Raw genomic sequence first — 27,412 nt, 5'->3', positions numbered from 1 at the left:
GCTGAACATAAACAATTTCACAGAGTATCAGCATCAGGCAAGGCCACTCTCTGACTGTGATGGATCAAGACAAAAACAAGACCACTTCATAATCATGTCTGAATACAGACAAGAATATGACATTGCCAAACCACAAAAATGGGCAAGTATCCTTCTATCCTGGCTAAAGTGAGTGACTGCTGCTCATTACTAATTATAGCTTCAGCCTTAATACATTCATCCTGCCTTATTAGATAAGATTTATTCAGATACCCAGTCATATAGTTATCCCCGTTTCTTGATAGCATCCAGTCCACAGCAAAGCCCTGTGTTCTTAAACTGTTCCTTAACTCACCTAACACATGACTAAGTCCAATAAATAACTCCCTTTTAACACTGTCCTCCCGAGACACCTCTCTTACTAGGTTCCACGTGGTGTGCAGTCTTCCTTGTTGCAAAGAGTGTGTACACCTCTAGATATGTTTCTGGTGGTCTTTGGAGGGCATTGGCAGAGGATTTAAAATGCAAATCCATAATAGGATTTTTAATCTACTCTAGTAAATGAGATAGTACTTGATGTTTAAAGGGAAAGGATTTGTGCTAATTTGGGAAAAGGTGCAGAGTGAAGTGCCTGGTACTGAATTAAAAACTTGAAAAAACTTGACAGGCTTAACCTCAATGACTGTGTAAAAGGTATTTTTGTCATACAGCCACTTTTGTACATGAGTGCTTATTAAGATTTGTGTTGTAATTGTCCTCTTGTAAAAACAAACTTTTCATGATGTTCGTTAATGGTGGTGTCACTATATTGAAAATTAGTGGCAGAGCAAATTATTTCTAAGAACACAAATACTGTTTTTACTCAATCTGGCAGAAAATTATTTTTATTTTATCCCTTATTGGCCTTTTGATCTATGACTACCCCTCAACCCCCTTTTCAGTAATTTGAGGCCTCGAGGGAACCAAGATGGTTCAGAGGTCTTTGTTTTACTTCAGTTCAAAGGCAGGTCCAGTGGTTTTGTTTTGTCTAAGCTTGCAAAGCCACTCTGAAAAGCCCTCTGGGCCAAAGGTATTCCAGCCTCATGGTATGTTATATAATGAAGCAGAGTTTTGTAGTGTCATGATAAACAAAATCGGCTTCTGGGATAGTGTCCTTAACTGTTAGTTATTATAACAGATGCTAATGCCTCCTGGATCACCAAATACCATTTAGAACTAATTTCTTATCCTTAACCTTTTTTATGCTTTTATTTTTAGGTTGATAGTAGACTGACTTACCCAACTTGTGGGATTGGTTATCCTGTCTCCTCTGCATTTGCATTCCAGAATACCTTTCCTCATCCTATAGCTGCCAGAAATACCATCCACCCAGTTTCAGGACCAAAGGTAGCCAATTCTAATACCTTTTTAAAAAAAAAATAGCAATTTATTTTTTAATTTAAAAAATTAATTTATTCTTTGATGAGTTGCTAAGTGTATTAGGTGATGTATTAGATGAATATATTTCTTTTTTTTTTTAACATCTTTATTGGGGTGTAATTGCTTTACAATGGTGTTCGTTTCTGCTTTATAACAGAGTAGATGAATATATTTCTGAATAGTGTATATGCTTACAGGAAATATTATCTACATTATATGATTTTTTTTGAGTTACTATAATTTATAGTAACCTAGGTATCAGTATGTTTAAACATTTTTTATTCCTGTTCAGCCTCCATTTTTATTCATTCTTCTACTTATATCTTCTATAACTCTCAAACTTATCTAGGATTACTGACTTCATACTGCTGGCATATTAGCTGTGGTGACATTTTGGATCCCATTGTCAGAATTTAAGGGTCTGATGGGCAGGGTTATAACAAATTGTAAAATGTAATTTTGGCAACATTATCTCAAATAGCACATGCTTAGCAATCCCTCCAAACCTTGATTTATTTGCGAAGGCTTTTCACTGCTCACTTGAGTTTTTCCTCATTGTTATTACTGTCTTAGATATATACACTATTTTCACATGTATTATAATTCTATTTTCACTGTAATTTAATCCACCCAGATGAGCCACTGATTCTGTTTTCATTCCTAACTTCAGGTCCAAATTGATTTTCTCCTAAATCATGGGGACAAACATTTTTGAAAAGAATATTTTATAAAATGTAGAATTGAGGACTCTGAAACTGCTGTTATAAACTCTTTCTCAAATTAGTTTTGGGCTGCCCTAAAAATAAGTTTGCTTTGTTGCTTAGGCATGTACTTCCTTTTAACCATAACCTTATTAATTACTATTTGGAGCTATTGAGAATTCTTAGTGAAATGAGAATTAAGCCTGAGTTTTTATGCTTAGAATGTTATTATGTAAAGAGTATTTAGTTGCATTTAATTGGCTTTTCTTATATTGCTTATTGAAAATTAGATATGTGTAATCAAAGGAATACTGTTGTTTTAAAATAAATATCAGTATGCTCAAGTGTGCTTATGTCTTGATAACAGTTTTTTCTTGAGAATTATTATCAAATTCACAATTGCTTTTTTATTTTAAACAGCTTTCCAGGAATATATATAATGTCCAAAATGAGGACAGGAACTACTACAGATAATTGCTTAGTTGGTAGGACTAAATATGACTTATAAGATTACCTTTCTTATAGCTCTTCTGGAATCAGAGGTATCATTCTAACAATCCTGTTCTTAAATACTGACTCAAGACTTTCAGTGTCTCCTATATTATTGATCTCCATCTTCTTTTGATATGTTGTTGATAACAACAACCAAAAAACCCTAATACTAACAAAACACTTTGAGTTTGAATCTCTGATACATGAATATTTATTTATTTGTGAATTGAATGCATATACTACTCAATTATAATGGTTAAAAACATGGAATCTGTTGTTAGAGTTTAAATCCTGCCTCTGTCAGTATGAAGTTGGGCAAGCCAGTAACAAACAAAAAACAATATCCAACTGTTGTGTTTCAGTTTCTCCATTTGTAAAGTGGAGCAATACTTTTATCTATCTTACTGGATTATTGTGAGTATTAAAGTGAGCTGCTGCATTTGCTTAGAATAGTTCCTGGTACATAATTGCTTCATTAATGTTATCTGTTATTATTAATAGTAAAATGTATTCCAAAATAGAAATTAAAGAATGAGATTAAAAAATGTGTATAAATCAAAGTTAAAAGATTTTCTTCTCATACCCCAATGGGCGGTTGTAATCACTGCCTGCTATGGAGACCACTAATCTAGGTAGTCTTGTGCTAGCAGCTATGGCGATTAAAACATGTTCCTTTTAGTTGTGGTAAAAAAAAAAAATTAAATTATTTAATGACATTGAATCTGTGATATACCTAATTTCTTAAAATGTTACTGTCAAGATTTAGTACATTAAAGTAGTTGTTTAACTGTGAGGATGTAGAATAACATGAGTTAAATTAAGAAACAAAAAGGCTTCCCTGGTGGCACAGTGTTTGAGAGTCCGCCTGCTGATGCAGGGGACATGGGTTTGTGCCCCGGTCCGGGAAGATCCCACATTCCACAGAGCGTCTGGGCCCGTGAGCCATGGCCGCTGGGCCTGCGCGTCCGGAGCCTGTGCTCCGCAACAGGAGAGAGGCCACAGAGGTGAGAGGCCCGCGTACTGAAAACAAAAAAGAAAGAAACAAAATCATGCTGAAGGAAATACATAGGAGTATTTTAAAAGATTGTGCCATGCTGACAAATAGATCACTTGATACTTTTAAAGCAAAATAGACAAAATAAGTTGTTTCTTCACTTTTATTTTTGAAGACAGTAATCTCTAAGGATTCATTCATTTGGTATATATTTAATGAATGTCTGCTATGGCTAGACATTGTTCTAGTTGCAAGAGATATAACAATGAACAAGACAAAGTACAGTTTGTCGTAAAACACATTATGATGGTAAACTGTAGTATCTTTCAGACTAACCTGTTATTAAAGAGATGTTATTTGATGTCAAAGAAAGTACTTGTGACAGAATCTCTTAAAAACTTTAGAATATCTGATTCTGATTCTTTTTGTGTGGCATAAATTCACAGTCAAACATGATCAGATTTCATCCTGGAGATTATGCAGTAGGTGAGGGATTTTCTGCAGTAAGAAAGGAACTGAGATCAGATTAATTAATTTTTGATAGTGTTTAGCCCACAGTGTTTATTCAGAGACAGATTTTATCTAGAGATAGCATTTCTCAGTTTGATTAACCATCTCATTCCACAGATGGTTCTAAATTAATTTTTATTTCTTTTGTATTAACTATTTAAAAAATAGATTAAAATATATGAGCATGGGAAGCTCCCAGATATTTAAGAGGATGTATTGTCTAAATGTACCTCCTGTGGTCCCTAGTCTCCTCCTCAGAGAAAAAATCCTGGGAGTTTTTTGTGATATATTCGAAAAATACTTAAAATATATGTAAGGATACATGTATATGTATGTTTGTATACATGAGTGTTGGTATAGATAAGCATAAATAGTACATGCCCACTGTTCTATATCTTCCTTTTTCCGTTTAACAGTATTATCATGGTACAGGTCCATTTTCATGTATTAGAATGTAAGTTTTTCCTTGCTTGTTTGTTTTTAATAACTTAGAAGTATTCCAGTATATGGATGTACGATAATTTAATAGTGCTCTGTTAATGGATGATTAAGTTGTTTTCAATCTAGGTAGTCATACATGTTTCAGTAGTTATCTTTGTATGTACTTCTTTGTGTCTTTGTACAAATAGATTTGTAGGATAAATTCTTTTTTTTTTTAATTAATTTTTATTGGAGTATATTTGCTTTACAACGCTGTGTTAGTTTCTGCTGTGCAGCAAAGTAAATCACTTGTACGTATACATATATCCACTTGTTTTTTAGATTTCCTTCCCATTTAGGTCACTACAGAGCATTGAGCAGAGTACCCTGTGCTATACAGTAGGTTCTCATTAGTTATCTGTTTTATACATAAGAGTACATATGTGTCAATCGCAATCTCCCAGTTCATCCCACCCCCTCTTCCCCGCTTGGTAACCATAAGTTTGTTCTCTACATCTGTGATTCTTTCTGCTTTGCAAATAAGCTCATCTGTACCATTTTTCTAGATTCCACATATAAGGGATATTATACGATATTTGTTCTTCTCTTTCTGACTTACTTCACTCTGTATGACATTCTCTACATCAGTCCATGTCTCTGCAAATGGCACAATTTCGTTTTTATGGCTGACTAATATTCCATTGTATATATGTTCCACATCTTTATCCATTCCTCTATCAGTGGACATTTAGGTTGCTTCCATGTCCTGGCTATTGTAAATAGTGCTGCAGTGAACATTGGGGTGCATGCATCCTTTTGAATTCTGGTTTTCTCTGGTTATATGCCTAGAAGTGGAATTGCTGGGTCATATGGTAGCTCTATTTTTAGTTTTTTAACGAACCTCCATACCGTTCTCCATAGTGGCTGTACCAATTTACATTCCCACCAACAGTGTTGGAGGGTTCCTTTTTCTCCACACCTTCTCCAGCATTTATTGTTTGTAGATTTTTTGATGATGGCCATTCTGACCAGTATGAGGTGATACCTCGTAGTTTTGATTTGCATTTCTCTAATAATTAGTGATGTTGAGCATCTTTTCAAGTGTTTGTTGGCCATCTGTATGTCTTCTTTGGAGAAATGTCTGTTTAGGTCTTCTGCCCATTGTTTGGATTGGGTTGTTTCTGTTTTTGATATTGAGCTGCATGAGCTGTTTGTGTACTTTGGAAATTAGCCCCTTGTCAGTTGGCTTTGCAAGTATTTTCTCCCATTCTGTGGGTTGTCTTTTCGTTTTGTTTATGGCTTTCTTTGCCGTGCAAAAGCTTTTAAGTTTCATTAGGTCCCATTTGTTTATTTTTGCTTTTATTTCCATTACTCTAGGTAGTGGATCAAAAAAGATTTTGCTGTGATTGATGTTAAGGAGTGTTCTACCTATATTTTCCTCTAAGACTTTTATAGTATCCAGTCTTATATTTAGGTCCTTAATCCATTTTGAGTTTAATTTTGTGTGTGGTGTTAGGGAGTGTTCTAATTTCATTCTTCTACATGTAGCTGTCCAGTTTTCCCAGCACCATTTATTGAAGAGACTCTCTTTTCTCCATTGTATATTCTTGCCTCCTTTGTCATAGGTTAGGTGGCCCTAAGTGCATGGGTTTATCTCTGTTCCGTGGATCTATATTTCTCTTTTTGGGCCAGTACTATACTGTTTGATGACTGTAGCTTCAGAGTATAGTCTGAAGTCGGGGAGCCTGATTCCTCCAGCTCTGTTCTTTCTCAAGATTGCTGTGGCTGTTTGGGGTCTTTTGTATTTCCATACAAATTGTAAAATTTTTTGTTCAAATTTTTTATTTGAAAAATGCCCTTGGTAATTTGATAGAGATTGCATTGAGTCTGTACGTTGCTGTGGGTAATATAGTCATTTTCACAATATTGATTCTTCCAATCCAAGAACATGTTATATTTCTCCATCTGTTTGTGTCATCTTTGATTTCTTTCATCAGTTTCTTATAGTTTTCTGAGTATAGGTCTTTGGCTCCTTACATGTTGATTCCTAGGTGTTTTATTCTTTTTGATGGGATTGTTTCCTTAATCTCTCTTTCTGATCTTTCGTTGTTAGTGTATAGGAATGCAAGAGATTTCTTTGCATTAATTTTGTATCCTGCAACTTTATCAAATTCATTGATTAGCTCTAGTTGTTTTCTGGTAGCATCTTTAGGATTTTCTAGGTATAGTATCATGTCATTTGCAAACGGTGACAGTTTTACCTCTTTGTTTTCCAGTATGGATTCCTTTTATTTCTTTTTCTTCTCTGATTGCTGTGGCTAAAACTTCCAAAACTATGTTGAATAATAGTGGTGAGAGTGGATATCCTTGTCTTGTTCCTGATCTTAGAGGAGATGCTTTCAGTTTTTCACCATTGAGAATGATATTTGCTGTGGGTTTGCTGTATATGGCCTTTATTATGTTGAGGTAGGTTCCCTCTAAGCCTGCTTCCTGGGGAGTTTTTATCATAAGTGGGTGTTGAATTTTGTCAAAAGCTTTTTCTGCATCTATTGAGATGATCATATGGTTTTTATTCTTCAATTTGTTAATATGGTGTATCACATTGATTTGTGTATATTGAAGAATCCTTGCATCCCTGGGATAAATCCCACTTGATCATGGTGTATGATCCTTTTACTGTGTTGTTGGATTCAGTTTGCTAGTATTTTGTTGAGGATTTTTGTGTCTGTGTTCATCAGTGATATTGGCCTGTAATTTTTTGTGTGTGATGTCTTTGTCTGGTTTTGGTATCAGGGTGATGGATGGCCTCGTAGAATGAGCTTGGGAGTGTTCCTTCCTCCCCAATTTTTTGGAAGAGTTTTAGGAGGGTAGGTGTTTACTCTTCCCTAAATGTTTGATAGAAATCACCTGTGAAGCCATCTGGCCATGGATGTTTGTTTGTTGGAAGATTTTTAATCACAGTTTCAATTTCACTACTTGCGATTGGTCTATTCATATTTTCTGTTTCTTCCTGTTTCAGACTTAGAAGGTTGTATCTTTCTAAGAATTTGTCCATTTCTTCTAGGTTATACATTTTATTGGCGTGTAGTTGCTTGTAGTAATCTCTTATGATCCTTTGTATTTCTGTGGTGTCCATTGCAACTTCTCCCTTTTCATTTCTAATTTTATTGATTTGGATCCTCTCCCTTTTTTTCCCTTTTTTTCTTGATGAGTCTGGTTTATCAATTTTGTTTTTCTTCTCAAATAACCAGCTTTTAGTTTCATTAATCTTTGCTATTGTTTTCTTTGTCTCTATTTCATTTATTTCTACTCTGACCTTTGTGATTTCTCTCCTCCTACTAACTTTGGGTTTTGTTTGTTCTTCTCTAGTCGCTTTAGGTGTAAGGATAGGTTGTTTATTTGAGATGTTTCTTGTTTCTTGAGGTAGGATATATTGCTATAAACTTCCCTCTTAGAACTGCTTTTGCTGCGTCCCATAGGTTTTGGATTGTCATGTTTTCATTGTCATTTGTCTCTAGGTATATTTTGATTTCCTCTTTGATTTTTTCAGTGATCCATTGATTATTCAGTAATGTATTGTTTAGCCTCCATGTATTTGTGTTTTTTCCCTATAATTGATATCTAATTTCATAGCGTTGTGGTCGGAAAACATGCTTGATATGATTTCAGTTTTCTTAAATTTACCGAGGCTTGATTTGTGACCCATGATGTGATCTATCCTGAAGAATGTTCCATGTGCACTTGAGAAGAAAGTGTATTCTGCTGCTTTCGGATGGAATGTCCTATAAATATCCATTAAGTCTATCTGTTGTAATGTGTCATTTAAGGCTTGTGTTTCCTTATTAATTTTCCGTCTTGCTGATCTATCTGTTGGTGTAAGTGTGGTGTTAAAGTCCCCCACTGTTATTGTTATTGTTGATTTCCCCATTTATGGCTGTTAGCATTTGCCTTATGTATTGAGGTGTACCTATGTTGGGTGCGTATGTATTTACTGTAGGACAAATTCTTTTTTTTTTTTTTTTTTTGCGGTATGCGGGCCTCTCACTGTTGTGGCCTCTCCCATTGCAGAGCACAGGCTCCGGACCCGCAGGCTCAGCGGCCATGGCTCACGGGCCCAGCCGCTCCGTGGCATGTGGGATCTTCCTGGACCGGGGCACGAACCCGTGTCCCCTGCATCGGCAGGCGGACTCTCAACCACTGCGCCACCAGGGAAGCCCAGTAGGACAAATTCTTAAAAGGAACTGGATCAAAGGCATTTTGCCTATCTAGTGACTGATGTTAATCAGTATTTCCCTGATTATTAAGTGAGAAACATCTTTTTATGTATCTATGGATTATGTTTACTCTTCTGTATAATTTCTCTTTATTTCTTTTATTCATTTTCTGTTTGGGATGTTTAACCCCTGTAAGATGACATCATAAGTGTTCTTTATATATTCTGAACATTCACTGGTCTGCTATTAGTTTTATATGTTAACTGTTATTTCCCAATTTGGGGATTATCTTTTTACTCTTTTTAAGGTGCCTTTTGAAAAAATTTAAAACTTTATTATAGTTCATACATGCAATCCTCCCATGCTTAAGTCTACAGTTCAGTAATTTCAGTCAGCTTATAGAGTTGTGAAGCCATCATGATGGTCTAGTTTTGAGCATTTACATTTCCCCAAAATGTTCCTTAGTGCTTTTTTGCAGTTAATCCACACTCTTTTTTTTTTTTTTTTTTGTGGTATGCGGGCCTCTCACTGTTGTGGCCTCTCCTGCTGCGGAGCACAGCCTCTGGCTGCGCAACGGCCACGGCTCACAGGCCCAGCTGCTCTGCGGCATGTGGGACCCTCCTGGACCGGGGTACGAACCCATGTCCCCTGCATCGGCAGGCGGACTCCCAACCACTGCGCCACCAGGGAAGCCAATCCACACTCTTGCCGCCAGCCCTAGGCAACTACTGATCTGCTTTCTGTCTATAAATTTGCCTTTCTGCATTTCAGATGAATAGAGTAATACATTATGTCTGCTTTCACTCAGCATGATTTTTTTGTGCTTTTTCCAGGTGGTAGTGTGTATCAGTAGTTCATTCTTTTAATTGCTCAGTAGTATTTCGTTGTATGGGTATACCACAACTTGCTTATCCATATATTCATCAATTGATGAACATTCGGGTCATTTTCAGCTTTTGGGTATCACAAATAAAGCTATGAACATTTGGGTACAAGTCTTTGTATTTCTCTGGGGTGAGTACCTAGGAATGGATTGGCTGTCAATATATATTTGATTTTTAAGAACCTACCACAGTTTTCCAAAGTGGTTGTGCCATTTACCACTAGCAGTCTGAGAGTTCAAGTTCTGTATGCTTATCAACACTTGATATGGTCAGTTGTTTAATTTCAGGCATTCTAGTAGATGTGTAGAAGTATCTTGTGATTTTAGCATGCATTTCCCTAAAAGCTAATGACGTTGAGAGCAGTTTTTTATGTGTGTGTTTGACATCAGTATATCTGCTTTGGTGAAATATCTATTTGAATCTTTTGCCTGTTTTAAAATTAGGTTGTATCTCTTGAGTTACGAGTTCTTTAAATATTCTGGATACAAGTCCTTTATCAGATAAATGTTTGCAGATATTTCTTCCAGTCTGTGGCTTCTCTTTTATTTTCTCTTTTGAAGAACAAAAAGTTTTTAATTTGATGAAGTCCAGTTTATCAAATTTTTTTCTTTAGTTGATCATGCTTTTGGAGTCGTATCTAAGAACTCTGTGCAACCACAGGTGGAAAATAAGATCTGTGATCCATTGTGAGTTACTTTTTATGTATAGTATGAGTTTTATGTATGGAATGAGGTAAGGGTCTTGGGTTTTTTTGTTTTGTTTTGGCATGTGGATATCCAGTTCTCTCAGTAACAGTTGTTAAAGACTGTTGATTTAGGCAAATCATTTGACCATAAATGTAAGAATTTCTGGACTCCTAATTCTGTTTCATTGATTGTCTGTTCTTGTGCCAATATCACACTGTCATGATACTGTGACTTAATAATATTGTTTTGAAATTGAGTAGTATAAATCCACCAACTCTCTTCTTTTTCAAACTTGTTTTATTATTTTAGATACTTTATATGTCCATATAAATGTTTGGATTCAGCTTGTCAACTTCTACAAAATAGCCTGCTTGAATTTTGATAGGATATATAGAATTTATAGATCAATTTTGGAAGAAATGTCATTTTGACATTTTGTTTTTAGATCCATGAATGTTAATATGCCTCTCCATTTATTTAAGTATCCTTTAATTTCTCTCATCAGTGTTTTACAGTTTTCAATGTCAGATTCTGCATTTCTTTTATTAAGTTTATCCCTAAGTATTTTACTCACTTGATGCTATTGTGAATGTAATTGTTTTATTAATTTCTCAGAATATTCATTGATGCTGTATACAAATGTAATTGATTTTTGTATATTGACCTTGTATCCTGAAAACTTGCTCTACTCATTTGTTAAACTCATTACTAGTGGCTTTTTAATGCATTGATATTATTGTGTGATTTTCTCTTATCAGTTAATAGATGTGTTGATTTTCAAATATTGTATAAACGTTGCATTCTTGGGATAAACTTCACTGATCTAAATGTTAGTCAGATTCAGTTGGTGGATTTTGTTCAGTTTTTCTATATCCTTGTTGACTTTGTATTAGTTAACTGAGAGAGGAGTATCTCCAGTATTGGATATCTCCAATTATTATTATGGGTGTTTCCATTTCTATCAGTTTTCCATTTAATTCTATCATTTTTTGCCTCATGTATTTTGAAGCTCTTTTGTTTGGTGCATACACCTTTATAATTGTTATGTCCTCCTGGTTGCTTGACCCTTTGATCATTATGTAATTTCCTCTTTCATTTTTGGTAATTTTTCATGCTCTGAAGTCTACTTTGTTCGATATGAATATAGCTACTCAGGTTTTCTTTCGAGTGGTGTTTCCATGGAGTATCTTTTTCCAACCTTTTTCTTTAAACTTGTGTATATCCTATTTAAAATGGTTTTCAGGTAAAGGGCATATTTAGTTTGTCCCTCTATTTTTCATTCCTTTGTTTCCCCTTTCTTGAATTCATTTTTGGATTTTTTGCACATTTTAAAAATATTCCTTTTTAGTTCTCCTGGTGTGTTTTTTATTATATCTCTTTGTACACACTTTTTTTTTTAGTGGTTGCTCCAGGCATCATAATAAACATAGTTAGCTTTTCACAGTATGTATAGAATTAATATTTTACCACTTCAAGTGGAATATAAATACCTTACTACCGTGTATAGCCCCTTTACCTTTACCCCTTTGTTTTGGTATGTCATATGTATTACAGCTATACATTGGAAACTATCAGACAGTGCTGTAACTTTTGCTATTAACCAACATACATATGTATAAAACACTTGAGAGGAGAAGCATGGTCCATTATATTTATCCCTGTTTACCATTTCTGTTGCTCTTCCTTTATTCCTGGTATTCCATATTTTCCATGATATCACTTTCCTGAATAATAGAATATTATTTAGCTTTTGTTTTAGAGGAGGTTTTCTGGCAAAGAAGTTTCTTTGTTTTTCTTCATCTTGGAAGCACGCTTCTTTCAACTTCATTCCTGAATGATATTTTCTCTGGACATAGAATAATGTATTTATAGTTTTTTTTCCTTAAGCACTTTAAAAATATTCTACTTCCCTCAGACTTCCATGATTTCTGATGAGAAATCAGCAGTAAATTCCAACTGTTGTTCAACTATATATAATGCATCCTTTTTCTCAGGCTGCTTTCAAGATTTATTCTTTTCCTTTAGTTTTCAGGAGTCTGATGATGTGTCTAGGCATGAATTTATTTGTATCCTTTTTGGGATTTGCTAGGTTTCTTGAATATCTAAGTTGATAACTTTTACCAAATTTTGGAAGTATTCAACCATTATTTCTTTTCTTTTTTTTTTTTTTGCGGTACGCGGGCCTCTCACTGTTGTGGCCTCTCCTGTTGCAGAGCACAGGCTCTGGACACGCAGGCTCAGCGGCCATGGCTCACGGGCCCAGCCGCTCCACGGCATGTGGGATCTTCCCAGACTGGGTCACGAACCCGTGTCCCCTGCATCGGCAGGTGGACTCTCAACCACTGCGCCACCAGGGAAGCCCAACAACCATTATTTCTTAAAAATGTTTTCTGCCCTACACTCTTCCCCCGTCCTTCTGGGACTCAGGCAACATGAATGTTAGACCATGTATGTTTTCCCACAGGTCTGTGAGGCTCTCTTCTTCCTTTCTTTTTTCTCTGTTTTTCAGATATAATAATTTCTATTGATTGATCTTACAGTTTAATGCTATAGAGTCCATCCAGTGAATTTTTTCAGTTCTTAAATTTCCATTTGTTTCTTTTTTACATGTCCTATTTTTTTTTGCTGAGAATTTTTCTTTACATTTATTTCAAGAGTATTCACTTTTACTTCTTAGAACATGGTCATAATAGATACTTTTAACTGCCTTTCTGATAATTCCATTATCTTTGCCATCTTGGAGTTAAAATCTGTTGGCTTGTTTTTTGCCTTGCAGATTAGTTAGATTTTACAGGTTCTTTTTTGAGTGATTTTGGATTCTGTCTGGATCCAGTATTGAATGTTATGAGACTCTAGATCTTGTTTAAATCCTAAGGAGAATGTGAATTAAAAAAATTTTTTTAATTAAAAAAATTGTTTTTTGTAGCAAATAGTTTTGTTATGTTCAAATTGCAAATTCTGACTTACCGTTTGTAGGCTGTGGTTTCTGTCAGTTCAGTCCTTAAAGAGTTTGCCCGTGTTATTTGGATCTGTCTGTGTGTGCACCATCTAGTGCCTGTTCTGTGACCTGGGTGGTGGTTTACTCCATAGTTCAGTTCTCAGAGCCTTTGGTTTGGTGACTATGGTCAGATCTTGCATGTCCAGCTTAGAATAGAACCCAGTAGTTCATATACAGCTTTTATAGGATCTCTTTCTTGAGTTCCTTTCTCTCTTTGATTTTCCCCCAGATTTCAGAATCCCTGAGTCCTTCTTCCTGAAAACTGGCTAGAAATCATGGACCTAAATTCCCTTGGTCTAAGACACAGTTCCTGCAATTGTGTCTGTGTCTGGTGCCAAACATTGGGAGGACAGAGAGAGAAAAAACATAATGAGAATTTGTATCATGCTTGTGAGACCACAGCACTTCTGGTCAGAGGGTGCGATTCCCCTCTTTCAGAGTTTTAGGTGCCCGCTTGGCCATTGCTGTTATCATCATTACTACCCCTGTAGCTTCTGTTTCCACTGAATTGCCTGAGGGTTGGGGCAGAAGACAACTGTGAAAGAAGGGGGGTTTTCCTCACTCTCTTTGACCCTTAGGAATTTGTTTTTTCATTTCTCAGAACAGAAAGAAGACTATACCTTGATATTAATATTGTACTCTGGCTTTCTTAGTGTTTACATGATGTATCACTTTCTTTCCTTTTACTTTTACCAATCTGTGTCTTTATATTTAAACTGGATTTCTTTTAGATATTCTATACCTGACTCTTATATTTTCATCCATTCTGACATTGTCTTTAACAATTTAAAATTTAATGTATATAGTCATATGTTTTATCATCTTGCTGTTTGTATTCTATATATCCCATCTGTTCTTTGTCCCTCTTTTCTACTTTAATCCTGACTTTTCAATTAATTGCTGATTTTATTTTGCATTCTATTTTGTCTCTACTTACTGACTTTAATTTTTGTTTGCTTTAGAGTTTACAGTATACATCTTCACCTTATCATAATCTGTCTTCAAAATTTTATACTGCTTTCCATATAATGTAAGAACCCTACAGTAATTCCATTTCCTCATTCCTGTCCTGCTAACTACTGTCAAAGTTTTACTTCTGCATTTGTTATAAATCCCACTTTTGTTTTAAACAATTAGATATCTTTTAAATAAATTAAACAGAGAGGAAAAAGTCCTTTTACCCATATACTTAGTATTTACACAACTCTATTCCTTTATGTAGATCTACATTTTCATCTGGTATCATTTTCCTTTCTCCTGTAATGAAGATTTCTTACAGTGCAACTCTTTAACACTTCTTATAGTGCATGTCTATAATGTCTCATAACATTTTTATTTTGAATTTATTTTCTCTGCATTTAGAATTCTAGGTTGACAAGTTTCTTTTTTCCTTTCAGCATTTTGAAGCCATCATTCCATAGTTGCCTGGATTGAACAGTTTTGGCCTGGCCATTATTTCTTCACTTTTTTATTTTTTAAAACTGTTATTTATTTATTTATTTACTTACTTATTTATTTATTTATTGCTGTGTTGGGTCTTCGTTGCTGCGCATGGACTTTCTCTAGTTGTGGTGAGCGGGGACTATTTGTTGCAGTGTGCAGGCTTCTCATTGTGGTGGCTTCTCTTGTTGAGCACAGGCTCTAGGTGCACGGGCTTCAGTAGTTGTGGCACACAGGCTCAGTAGTTGTGGCTTACAGGCTCTAGAGAGCAGTCTCAGTAATTGTGGCTCGCGGGCTCTAGAGCACAGGCTCAGTAGTTGTGGCGCACAGGCTTCATTGCTCCGCAGCATGTGGGATCTTCCTGGACCAGGGCTTGAACCCATGTCCCCTGCATTGGCAGGTGGATTCTTAACCACTGCGCCACCAGGGAAGTCCCTCTTCACTTTTTTTATTATTTCCTTTTAGTATTACAGTTACTCATGGTTGATCACATGATATTGTCCCATTGAGTCTGTTCATTTATTTGCTTCATTGTATATATATTAGATTCTAATGCTTTCTTAAAGTTTACTAATCTTTTCTTCTGCATTGTTTAATTTGCTGTTAATTCTGTCCAGTGAGAACTTTTCATTTTAGATATTTATCATCTCTAGAAGTTCCATTTCATTCTTTTTTTATATCTTCCATTTTTCTCATACTTTTAATTTCCATTACATCCTTGTTCCTAGTTATAATTGTTTTAACATGTGCATCCTTATTCTATAATTTGTATCATCTCTGGATCTGTTTCTGTTGAGTGATTTTTCTTGGTATGACTCATGTTTTCCTACTTGTCATTTCTAATAATTTTTAAAGATATTTTATTTATTTATTTTTGGCTGCTTCGGGTCTTAATTGTGGCACGCGGGATCTTTGTTGCGGTGCAGGGGCTCCACAGAGCGAGGGCTTTTCGTTGCGGTGCGCGGGCTCTCTAATTGAGGTGCGTGGGTTCAGTAGTTGTGGCACATGGGCTTAGTTGCCCCATGGCATGAGATCTTAGTTCCCCGACCAGGGATCAAACCCGCATCCCCTGCATTGGAAGGCAGATTCTTGACCACTGGACTACCAGGGAAGTCCTCTAATAATTTCTGATAGGATGTGGAACATTGTTAATGTTACATTGTTGATTATCTGGATTTTGTTATCTTCCTTTAAAGGGTGGCAGTTATTTAAGTTACTTGTGGATCCCTTGGTCCTTTTTGAGTTGTTTTGTTTTTCTCTTTTTTCCTTTAGCTTTACTAGGATGCATTTAAAGTAGCTTTTACTCAAGGGATAGTTCAGCCCTGTTACGAAGCTCCCCACAGCATGCCCTAAATGATTACCAAGGACTGTCCACTTTGTCTCCATGATTATGAACCTTGGATATTGTTCAGCTTGAAACTCCCATTTTTATTTGCCCAGCATTGTGGAGTTTTACCCTATGCATGTTCCTAGTACTCAGCAAAAACTCAAGGGGATTCGTGTGTAGATTTCTGGGGCTTGTTCTCTTTATAGCTCCCTTTTCTTCAGAATTCTGCCTTACAGCCTCCAGGCACCTCATCCTCCCTGAACTGATTTTAATCTTCTCCATTTAGCAATTATGTTCTTTCTCTGTACCTATAGTCAGGAAGTGCCTCTAATTGAAAAGCTGGATCAGTTGTAGGGATCACATTTTTCTTAGAGATTACAGTTCTGCACTACCAGTTCAGTTTTTGGGACCATTCTTTTTGTTTATTTTGTCTGGTTTTCTAATTATTGGTGGCTGGAAACTATATTATGTATTAATATACTCTAAATTTTCTTTACTCTTGCATGTTTATTTTTCTATAAGGAATATGAAAATCAGCTTATCTCACTTTTTAAAAATCCTGTTTGTATTTAATGTGATCTGATATCTTTAGAATATTGAACCCTGATAGCCAAGGACAGCAGCATATACCTTTCTCATTTATAGTTTTATCCTATTAAGCTAGTATCTCTCCCTATTTTATTATGATTTTTTTTTTACCAAAAATGGATATTTCTTATCTTCTCATGCCTTTTTCTTTCTTTTTTTCTTTTTTTTTTCTTTATGTGAGTCATCATACCTTTTTTCTTTGATTTATTAGTATGGTGACTTACATTTATAGACTTCCTAACATAGAACCCATTCCTGGTATGAAACCCCCTCAGTCATAGTCATTATTACTTTAAATAAACTACTACATACTATATGCTTGATATTTTAGTTTGGACTTTTGTATAGATTCTTGGATTACTTTTGAGTATTTCAGTATTCAAATTCCTAGCACTCATTTAGAATCCTTAAATATGACAGGCTTTAAGTTCGTGAAAAGGGAAGAATTCTCAGAATGCATGAGGTAAATGCATCATCGTGGTATTTGGTTACTTTTAGCATCAATAACATTTAAATGTATTAGTGTTCATGTTTTTGTTTCAAAATAATTAAGATAATTTGTGCTGTTCATCTTGCTGATATGATAGGAACTTTTTTGTCAAGGAGAAATAGGATTTTTAAATTAAATCTCAATAAAATGTGCTTGTGTTATAAAATATAGGTTGAACTTCTGTGGTCTATATTCATCAGAGAAAAAATTTAACCACCTATCTCCATATAGAACTGTCTCAGTTCTCACTAATTCAGTTACCTGTTTTCCCTCTTTACAGGTGCAGTTTAACTTGCAGTTTACAAAACCAAGTACATCACTAGATGTTCAATCAGGAACAACTGTTAGTATGCCTTGCTCAACTGATAAGGAAAAGTAAGCTCTTGACATAAATTTAATGTTTGTAATTTTTTTTTTAATGTTTGTAATTTTGAAAGGGAGTTTTTATCAGTGTTTGAAAGCTATTACGACCACTTATTTATGTAACGTTTTAAGTTGCTGATCAGTGGGATTTGACTTAGTCCCTTTTAGCTATAGGAAAGAGGTTTCTCATATTTTTTAAAACTGTAGGATAGACATATAGTAAAATTTAATTTTGTAAAAGGGATTTTCCTACATAACTGAAGAACACCCTTTCACATATTCTCGGGCAAATAGATAGAAATGTTTTAAATTCCTCAGAGTTGGCTGTTTTGCTTTTGTTTTCCTGTATGGCTGTGTCTGTCTCTAGAAGCTCTTTGTTTTTCTGAGTAATTGCTTTCAGTGTAAAGTAAACTGAGAAATCAGCTGGTTAAACTGTTAGAATTCTGGGGTAGATAAAAGGGTTTGTGAGGTTGCCCCCTAGCCAAGCTAACATAAATAAGCTTTAGTGCCAATTTGTGACTTCTCTTTTGCCTACTCAGAGATTCTTTGCCTATTTTTTTAAATCTTAAGCAGGTTTTATGTACTGAAGTTTGCTGAATCAGTGAGTTGTAGCTAGAGTCAACAACTTATAGATGCAAACTTGTCTCTCTGGGTAGTCTTTGTTTGTAATACTGTTTTCTTATTGTACCTTTATTTACTTAAAATGTAATCGCCTTAAGGCCTGTCTGCTGGCACTCATTATCATGAGCTATCACCATCCCCAGTATATTGCAAACTAAAAATTTACTGTCAAGGCTCAAAGAGGCTTCTTATTCCAGCTCTCTTCACTCATTGGCTCCTCTAAAATTAGTACCAAGATGAGTATTAAAATAGTTAATGTTTATGAGCCTCTGTTTTTTAAAAGTGAGAATTCTTTGAAGTCCTGAAATGTACGTGCGTGTTATATTTAAGCTCATATTTGTTAGTGGCAGAGCACCTAGAATTCATATTAATGGTAGAACACCATGATGTTTATATGTTTAACTCCATCATACACACTAAGAACAATTTTACTTACAGATCATATTTGTGGTACAAAATCAAACATAATCATGTGTCCATAAAATTGGGACTGTTCAGCTATTTTGAGATTTTTGTTTAGAATTCTAGGTTTGTTTTGTTGTCAGCTAGTAACAAGTGGCAAAGGTTAAAGAAAAAATTTAAAATTGGAAAAAACACCTATTCAGCCACTTAATTCTTTTCTGAAAATTGGGAAAAGACCATCATTTAATTTTAAAGATAAAATGTCACTGTTTTGCAAGAGCCGTGAACTTCCTCTTGCAGGTGTACTAATATAGAAACTGTTAATACTAGACAGATTTAGAAAGAAGGAATATCGTGGTTGAAAGAGGAAAAATACAACTACAGAAATATCCCCTCCTTTGTTTTTTCAAAATTTCATATTTATATTCATCTGACCAGAATTCATTATTGTACAATGTGTATTAATGTTTAATAATGACAACTTTGAAGCATAACAAAATTTTGAGGAGCTTTTGGTCAAAGGAAAAAGATAACTGACTCTTTACTGGGAAGAAGTATACTTTGGCTTATGAATAGATAAATTATTTGCTTAAGAACCCAGTGAAAAATGGGATTTGTTTTGAACAAAGCTATAAATATAACTTATATTATTATATACATAGTATATGTATGTATATAGATTAAACATTCAAACTTTACTGAAGAGAAAGTAAGACTTTGTTAAAATAAGTAAATAATTACTATTTTCCTTTCAAGTGGTGAAAATTTAGGGCTGGAATCCAAATATCTGAAGAAAAGGGAAGACAGCATTCCTTTACGTGGGCTTAACCAAAATCTATTTAATAATCCAGGTGAGAAGACATTTCTGAAATGGATTGTACACTGTGGTTTAATTAAATGTATTATACAAAGACTTAAGTGAATGCAGATAATCTTTTTTTGTCCTCATTTGCAGACCATCAAAAAGACGGCACTTTAGGAGCATTACAGACATCTTCCAAACCCGTAGTGCTCCCTTCTACATCTTCAGCATATTTCCCTGGGCAGCTACCAAACAGTTAATCCTAGTGTCATCTTTTACTTTTATTGAAATTTTAGAAGTTCAACATGGTTTTAATATAGAAACAACACAGATCAAATTCTGAATAAGCAAGTTTCAAAGTTTACTTGAGCTACTGTATTAGATTGTTTGGATCCTTTAAGTACTGCTGTCATTTATGCAGTTTAGAGGGGCATATTTGTACTAGGGAATGGGTGAAGATTCTTTTTAGTTTGGAACATGGTGTTTTGTAGAATAATAGTATGAATTTTATTAAACTAATCCTTAGAAATTCTCAGAAGTTCTAAGGAAAGAGTTGATCCTTGTAAGGGACATTCTAATCATATTCAATAACTCAGTTAATTAAAACCTGCTCAGATATATATACTAGTATGAAACCAAAGAATGCTATCAATTCATTTTATCACTTTCATTAGTACAATAAAAGTTTTAAATTTGCCACCTGAGAATTTTAAGGGAAAATAATTATCTCTTGAGATATACTATTGATATTTACAGTAAAGGGAAAAGTCCTGAAATTACCTTAAATGAATAAATTCTTCATAGCAAGTAAATATTTTCCTTGAAGCCTTTAAATTATCTTTTGAATAAGTCTGTTAAGTAATTTTGATAAATTTATTGTACAGAAAATCTTGGACAGTCTAATTACATGACCAGATTAGGTACAAAGTGCTTTTAGTCATTTGAGGTGCAGAGTTTATGGATTTTAATGCTTCCTGGAAGTCTACAGTCATCCAGTTTTTCTCCTTCATTTGGAGTTTTGTTTGTTATGCAGTTAAATCTGTATTAGTGGAATATTTGTTTTAAAAATTAGTACTTACACAAAATATTTACTGAGAGCATCATGAATATTCATTTTGCTTATATCAAAATAGGTTTTTTCATGTTTGCTTATTAGTAAAGTAGGCAAAATGAATAATGTTAGAAGTTACAACTTTCTTCTTTTCCCTATAATTAAAAGTTTCAAATAAGTATTGTTCCTTGGGAAAAATGAGGTAATTTAAAAAAATTCACCCAGGATCACAGGGTTGCATTTTGTTTTCTTACAGACAACCATCCAGTAGAGTAGCATTCTCTTAAGAAAACTCTAAATCATTTTGTTTGCAGAGATTGCTCATGCTCATGTGATACTTAAAAAAAATATTTTCAAGGACCTTATTACACAGATGAGGAGGAGAGACATTTCAGGATATTGATGACCTACTAATGTTATTGGCTTCCATGGTAAGACAAAAACTATTTGCTAATTTTTTTATGAAGCCACAGTATTGAGTCTTTCCTTATGATACTTTTGAAACTGCTGGTAACCACAAGCTGTCTTAAACTAAAAAATTTAATAACAGTTATTAGGTAGTCACTTTTTATATATATATTTTTGTCATTTAGATATACTATATTAGTAAGAATACTCAGTTATAATAACTTGAAAGCACTAATAATCTGGAAAGAAACTTTCTGGCAATATTGGAATCTTTCCTGTAAATAGTATGTAATATAAAACTTTGTGACAAGGGTTTGGACAGGATACATGACATACAGGTAGCTCTTTTTTTTAAATATAGATATCCTTTTCCATATCCACACATGGAAAACTGGGAGAATTCCCAAAAGATATAGAGATCATTTTGATATCAAACTTGCTAAAGACTTTTTCGTATTAAATGTATATACACAGACTTTCGAGTGTGCTAATTATTTGCTCTACCTCTTAAATTTTTATTTGAAATTGTTTTGCTGTGTGCAGCTGTACATGTGTTAATAATCAAAATATTGCATTTAATGTATTTCTGTAAACTGTGAGCTTTGTTAATAAAGTATTAATATTTTGGGAATCTGACATGTAAACAGTATGTAAAAACAAACATAGGACTGACTTACAACACCTGTGCTTAGAAAATTAAGTACTTACAGTTAATTTATGAACTAAGTTTTCATTTCTTTGCTTTTGTCTTCCTACAACAGTATTTTATTGAGGGAAATGAAATGGATTCAAAGGGAGAAGGTATAATGCTTTGATTTGTTACTGTAAAAATATAGTAACAAAGCCAAAACAGGCCTCATAAGGGAATCACAGATCAAGACTTTCTTTAAAAAAAAATCATTAAAATATTTAATTTTATTAACAGAATATTTACATTTCTTTTAAGACCTTATTTAACCATAGTGAATGTTCCAAGTTTAAAAAGCATTAAGCAGTAACCACACATAAGATGAAAACAGTGTAAACTATACAATACTTTATGTACAATTTTTTACAAAGTAACACTTTTTTAAATAATATAACTGGACACAAAAATATACACTTTAGAGAAATTCACATCAGTAATTGTATAAAGCTCTCTTCTAGGGTCCTGAAAATTTAGGACAAACATTAGCTCTGTAAATAAAGTGTTACTGTGACAGTCCTGAAAGGCCACTATATATATTTATCTACATATAGATATCACATTGACATTTTCAAGGCTACCAGCTTTACTATATAATTTTTAGATTATGTATTCAAGTGTTGAGGTTCTTATGATTATGCAAACATTAAAAGAATAGTGGTATAGTATAAGTAGCTGGGGAACAAATGCGAGCCAGCATTTAGATTTACAGGCTCCAAACACCCCAATTTAAATTCTAAATGGCTGATATTTTCTCAGTTCAAAAACAGTAGTGAATAATGTTTAAAATAAAATTACTACAAACAAGCTTGAAACATGATTCAGATTTAATATAGTTTTCTTAAAAGTTTTGTTTTTTAAATGCAAACAAACAGTTCATTTACCATTTCTTTACTTTAGTGCATCTGCATTAAGGCTTTGAATTATTTGACCCAAGATTTTACAATATTAAAATCTGACTCACGATTTTACAATGTTAAAATGAACAGTTCCACATTATACTACCTACTCTGTCTCACTGCGAGTCAGCATAAATAGTTAAAGCTCAACACCTGAAGGAAATGGTAGCAGAGACATTGCTAGTATCTAAGAAGTTACATATATAGTTTTTAATTTTAATTAAAGGATGTATAATAAAACAAAAAGCTTAATGGCAAGAAACTGGTGCTAATAAACAAAAGGTTTCTTTTCAAAAGAAATTATAACGTCTTTGGAAAACTGTCCAGTTCTTTTCTTTAGTTCCCACGGAGTTCATGCAGATACATTTCTTAAGACAATCTTAAAGTACACTGTAGATGGAAATGGAATGTACGTCCAGAACTATAGGTGAAAACTAAGACCTGGGTGCTGATAGAAAAGTCTTCCTGATTTCGGTTGTCACACATTTGTGTCCTGGAGTAAAGGTTCTTTGGCCTCTCCTGGCGCTTGTGCACTATGAGGATGGCTGTGACTGCCACAGTGCTTTCTCCAACTGCTGGACCTTAAGCTTAAATTGGTATGTTCCGGAATAAACAAGGCAACAAGCAGAGCCAGCAGTACTGAACAGGCTCCAAAGAGGAAGGGGGGGCCAGGGATGATGGAATTCTGAGGAAGGAAAAGAGAATTAGGATTTTTGCAAAGACTTCTTTGTTCATAACAAGAAATTGCTTATCTTTTAGTAGTAACTGATTGCTGTGAATTAGAAGCCAATGACCTCTCTTTCTTCATTAAAGCCACAGTTAGAAAAAACATTCCCTTTTCAAGGGGAAAAGAAACACTGTCACACTCTCAACGTAAAATTCTGGGAGATAACAGCTGACCCAAGAAACAGCCAAAAGATTTTTTGAAAACAAATACATGCAAAAATATATTGTCATTTATAGCATAAAATCTGAACACATTCTATGAACCTTCATTTAATTTGTTAGTTCAAGAGGAAAACAGGGAGATCTCACAAGTAAAATCAAGTAGCATATAATATTAACTACAGTAGCAGAATCAATTACCATTTTCTTTGTTAAAAAGGTAACTATATTCTCTAGTGACTGAAAGTAAGGAAAACACAGATTAATGTCGTTACCATGAGAAGAATCAAACAGACCTGTGTTTTAGCCCCAAATCACATTCATTCTTAGCAAAAACTTGCACTGCCAGTTTTACCTGTGTAGAGCCCAACAGACAAACATTCTTTTTTATTTAAAAGTAGTCTTAACTGGTTAGAAGATTAGTGTAGAACTCTGCTAAATACAAGGGAACTAATGAGTTGTTTGTACTGGCTAAAATAATGTGTTTCGCTGTTAATGTTTTCAGTTGTATGGAGGGGAGTATAGCGAGCAAGTGAACAAAGATGTTTACCAGCACCTAACTGACTCTTCTACAGAAGGCAGACCTCATACAGGGAACCTCTAACATTCCAGAAGCCTCAGATGAAAGACAAACAGTAGTATAGACAAATGGCTGTTACCTATGCCACTAGTTATACTAAGACAAAGTAGAATACATAAATAATTTTTTAATTATCCAGGGAAGAAAAGAACACACAGCCAATTTTATAAAGAAGTACGTAAACAGGAGGACACAGTCCCTTAGGCTTTGTTTTAAGTGTTTTTATTCAATCTAAGAATCTCAAATAAAAGCTTTAGTGACCAAAAAACATCACCTTTCAATCCAGCCAAATAAACTATATTTTTATAATTACCTGTTCAAAGTGGTGCTGTGGGCTTGTGTTTGTTCCCAAGTCTGTTCCTGTCATTGGCAGTTCTTTAAGTTCCACATGGAATATGTAGAAAATGAATCCATAAAGGGCTGGTCCCAGACCATTGCATAATCCTCTAATTCCTGTTATCATCCCTTGAACGACACCTGAATTGTTTAAACAAGTTATTTAGTGTACCACTTATTTTTTCCTACCCTAGAACCGATACAAACATGAAATCACTTATTGTAAAGGCAAAACTTTTATCAGACACTAGCAGCTTACTGCAGTGGCATCAAAATTACTTAGAAGCTCTACAGAGTATAGTGAGCTATCTGATGCAAATGTAAGCTCAGGTCTAATGTAGAAACAAGGGAGCAAAAGCACTGTATTTCACTGTATTTCCTTTAAAAAAAAAAATGTTGGCTCAAAATCAGCATGAGTTCATAAGCACAGCTGTTAAAAATTCTGTCCCCAAGCAGCTACTTAAGACCCCAAATATAGCCCCTTTTTATAGTTTGATTTTTGTTTACCTCTGGGATCTTATCCCAAATTTAAAATGCAGCTTGATTTGGCCACAGGCCTTTCCTAACTAAGTGACCTCTGCCACCCTTTTGTAATGGCCCTGTTTTTCCTTTTTTTTTTTTTTTTTTGTGGTACGTGGGCCTCTCACTGTTGTGGCCTCTCCCGTTGCGGAGCACAGGCTCTGGATGCGCAGGCTGAGCAGCCATGGCTCACGGGCCCAGCCTCTCCGCGGCATGTGGGATCTTCCCGGACCGGGGCATGAACCTATGTCCCCTGCATCGGCAGGTGGACTCTCAACCACTGCGCCACCAGGGAAGCCCTGTTTTTCCTTTTGACATAAACAGGCTTTTCAAAGAATTATTCTTCACCTATTAGTATTTTAAGAATTAAGTGTTCCTGCCACAAAAGTGTAAGAATAAAAATACATTTTCTGTGTGTCTTTAGGTGACAAACATACAGTGTTAATGAAAGGGTTATCCGTGTATCCCTGAGATGTCTAGAACATCATAGCATATTGTTTATGTAATAAATAAATGGTTAGTGAATATAAGGGGACTAACCTTCATCACTAAATTTTCTAGCAAAAGAACAGACAGGGCCACATATTCACAGTGAGAGACAAGGTTATCTACCTAAGGATAATACCCTAGAATCTGCTTTTCCTCTTTACAATGAAAGCAATTACAGAGTATTGAGTACAATGAAAGCAATTTAAAATTCTCTACCCTGAAGATACGCTTATGTTTCAGAACTTAGGAAAGAGACAGAACAGAGGATTAGAATATTCTGTATTTTTAAGTAATTATCATTGGGTCTTATCAACTCACCTTGTTGATCAGCATCAGCAGTTCGTGAGACAAGTGCACTGACAGCTGGAAAGGTAATGCTAGACATGGCTGCCACTGCCCCAGCAGCCCACATCATCCTGCAATCAAAAGCAGCAAAACAAAAATAGTATGTTATTATTATTCTCCATTGTACCTGTCAAAGTCAAAATACATACTTAAAATCAAGTAAGAGAAATGGCTGTGGTACAGGAAGAAGAACTATACTTGCTCTTCCTTCTTTCCTATGTGACTGGACAAGTCACTTAAAAGTCTAACCCTGTTTACTCTTCTAGAAAGCAGAAAAACGACGACTTATTCACAAGAATGCTGTGGGTTTCAATGTAGAATTGGGATATCACATATCACATCTAAACTGTGAAGTGTGTTGCGTATTACTTCTGCAGGACTTGGGCGGGTGGGGAGAGAATGTTAAGAAACATCATTAAATGTTTCCAAACGTTTGCTAGTAGAACGGCAGGGTTCCCAGAGACCTGTGATTCAGTGCGAAGAAATCACTAATTTGATCTAAATGTGCTACTGGCTTGATGTTTAAAAGAAATGTTTTCGATAAATTGTGAGCACCTCTTTTGCAAGGCTAGACAGAAAAATAAAACATCCATCAAAACACACTCTTGGTGCTTACTCATATCCAAGTCCAAACAGAGATGATGTGTTCAGTTGAATGAAACACTACTGCACATTGTGGAGTTCAGTCCTGTAATACCTGAGCACAAAGGTGTGCATGCGCAACCTGACAGCAGCACTATTACCATCACCTCCCTGCAGGAAACCAGACTGGCAAGAAAAGCAGAGAGATTTCCCAGCATAAAGCCGGAACCAAAACAACTGGACTTCTGGTTTGCCATCAGTAATGATCACTGGTGTTACTCAACTTTTTTTTCCTAACCTTGCTGCTTTGGGATTACATGTGTTTTTCTGACAAACTAAACTGGATTAAATGCTCATTAGAAATTGAAAAACTCCATCTCATTCAAAAACCCAACCTGTTGCTTAGATACAAAATGTCACTCCGCTATCCTCAAGCCACTATAGAGTATACAAATACACAAGTGAGAAACCTGTGTTATATACACTTTGAGAGAAAAAAAAGCATATTAAGAGACAGATTAAAGTCTAAGCCTTAATTGAGAAGCAAATTAAGAAATATAAAAGTTTTCTCAGTTACACCTCAATAAAGCTGGGGAAAAATACACGGCAAACACCAAAATTAAGAAAATTAAAATATTTGTACCTACCAAGGTTCTGAACCGAAGCCATACCATGCCAGCTGTAATATTTGAAATCCCAGACCCAATAAAATGGTGTTCTTATTTCCAATTGACCTCATAAGTAAACTCAAGACTATGGTCTAGAAAATAGGAAAAATCAAAGTGGCTTATTAGAATAGAATAAGCTTTTTAATACTGAAAAGAAAAAAAGCTATTTGGTGACCTATTTCAATCTATAATATAAAAGGACTATTACCACTTTTCTACATTTTGGCTTTTCAGCAACAATTGCCCTGAATACATCTGAGACCATTACTCCAGGTCATATAAGCAGATGAAAGGTGCCTCTGCTGACACAGATCCAGATTCAGGGGAAAAGTCAGAAAACTGAAAACAGAAAAGGTGAACTTCGTGTTCAGTACATTTCTACTGAGGACCACTTAAAATCAGAAATTGTAAACAGTAGGGTTGAAAGGTTCTAACTCATGGTTTAGAGATCCCTGTTATGTAATAGCTTTAAAAAAGTTTTTACAGGTCCAAGTTAATCCAAAACACTTACTCTCCTGACTAAATAAAGCTGAAACAGTACAATTACTCACATATCCTTCACCTAAATTAACCTATTGCTGATGCTTTTATGAACAGTAGATCAGTTTAACAAGTATGACTTGGGAGTCGTGTAG

At 34.8% G+C, this 27,412-nt stretch overlaps 2 protein-coding genes across 2 annotated transcripts in view; one reads left to right on the top strand and one right to left on the bottom strand.

Moving 5' to 3' along the window:
• The window catches only part of SASS6 (SAS-6 centriolar assembly protein), a 59,793-nt gene extending 39,373 nt beyond the window's left edge, over positions 1–20,420 (top strand). Inside the window, exons 14-17 of the mRNA XM_007449607.1 lie at positions 1,237–1,365; positions 17,423–17,517; positions 19,285–19,379; positions 19,484–20,420. Coding sequence (XP_007449669.1) covers positions 1,237–1,365; positions 17,423–17,517; positions 19,285–19,379; positions 19,484–19,590 — 426 coding nt within the window. The 3' untranslated portion in view covers positions 19,591–20,420. The remainder of the gene's footprint in view (positions 1–1,236; positions 1,366–17,422; positions 17,518–19,284; positions 19,380–19,483) is intronic.
• Positions 20,421–21,677: 1,257 nt separating this feature from the next.
• SLC71A1 (solute carrier family 71 member 1) overlaps positions 21,678–27,412 on the bottom strand; it is a 39,198-nt gene continuing 33,463 nt past the window's right edge. The window contains exons 9-12 of the mRNA XM_007449606.1: positions 26,757–26,869; positions 25,501–25,598; positions 24,152–24,315; positions 21,678–23,058 (exon numbers count right to left, since the gene is read on the bottom strand). Of these exons, the coding sequence (XP_007449668.1) occupies positions 22,852–23,058; positions 24,152–24,315; positions 25,501–25,598; positions 26,757–26,869 (582 nt within the window). The 3' untranslated portion in view covers positions 21,678–22,851. The remainder of the gene's footprint in view (positions 23,059–24,151; positions 24,316–25,500; positions 25,599–26,756; positions 26,870–27,412) is intronic.

Source organism: Lipotes vexillifer, unplaced genomic scaffold, assembly GCF_000442215.2.
Source record: "Lipotes vexillifer unplaced genomic scaffold, Lipotes_vexillifer_v1.1 scaffold445, whole genome shotgun sequence".
NCBI classification, from domain to species: Eukaryota; Metazoa; Chordata; class Mammalia; order Artiodactyla; family Lipotidae; genus Lipotes; species Lipotes vexillifer.
The sequence above is the reverse complement of the archived record's forward strand: the minus strand, read 5'-3'. Positions and strand labels throughout refer to the sequence as shown.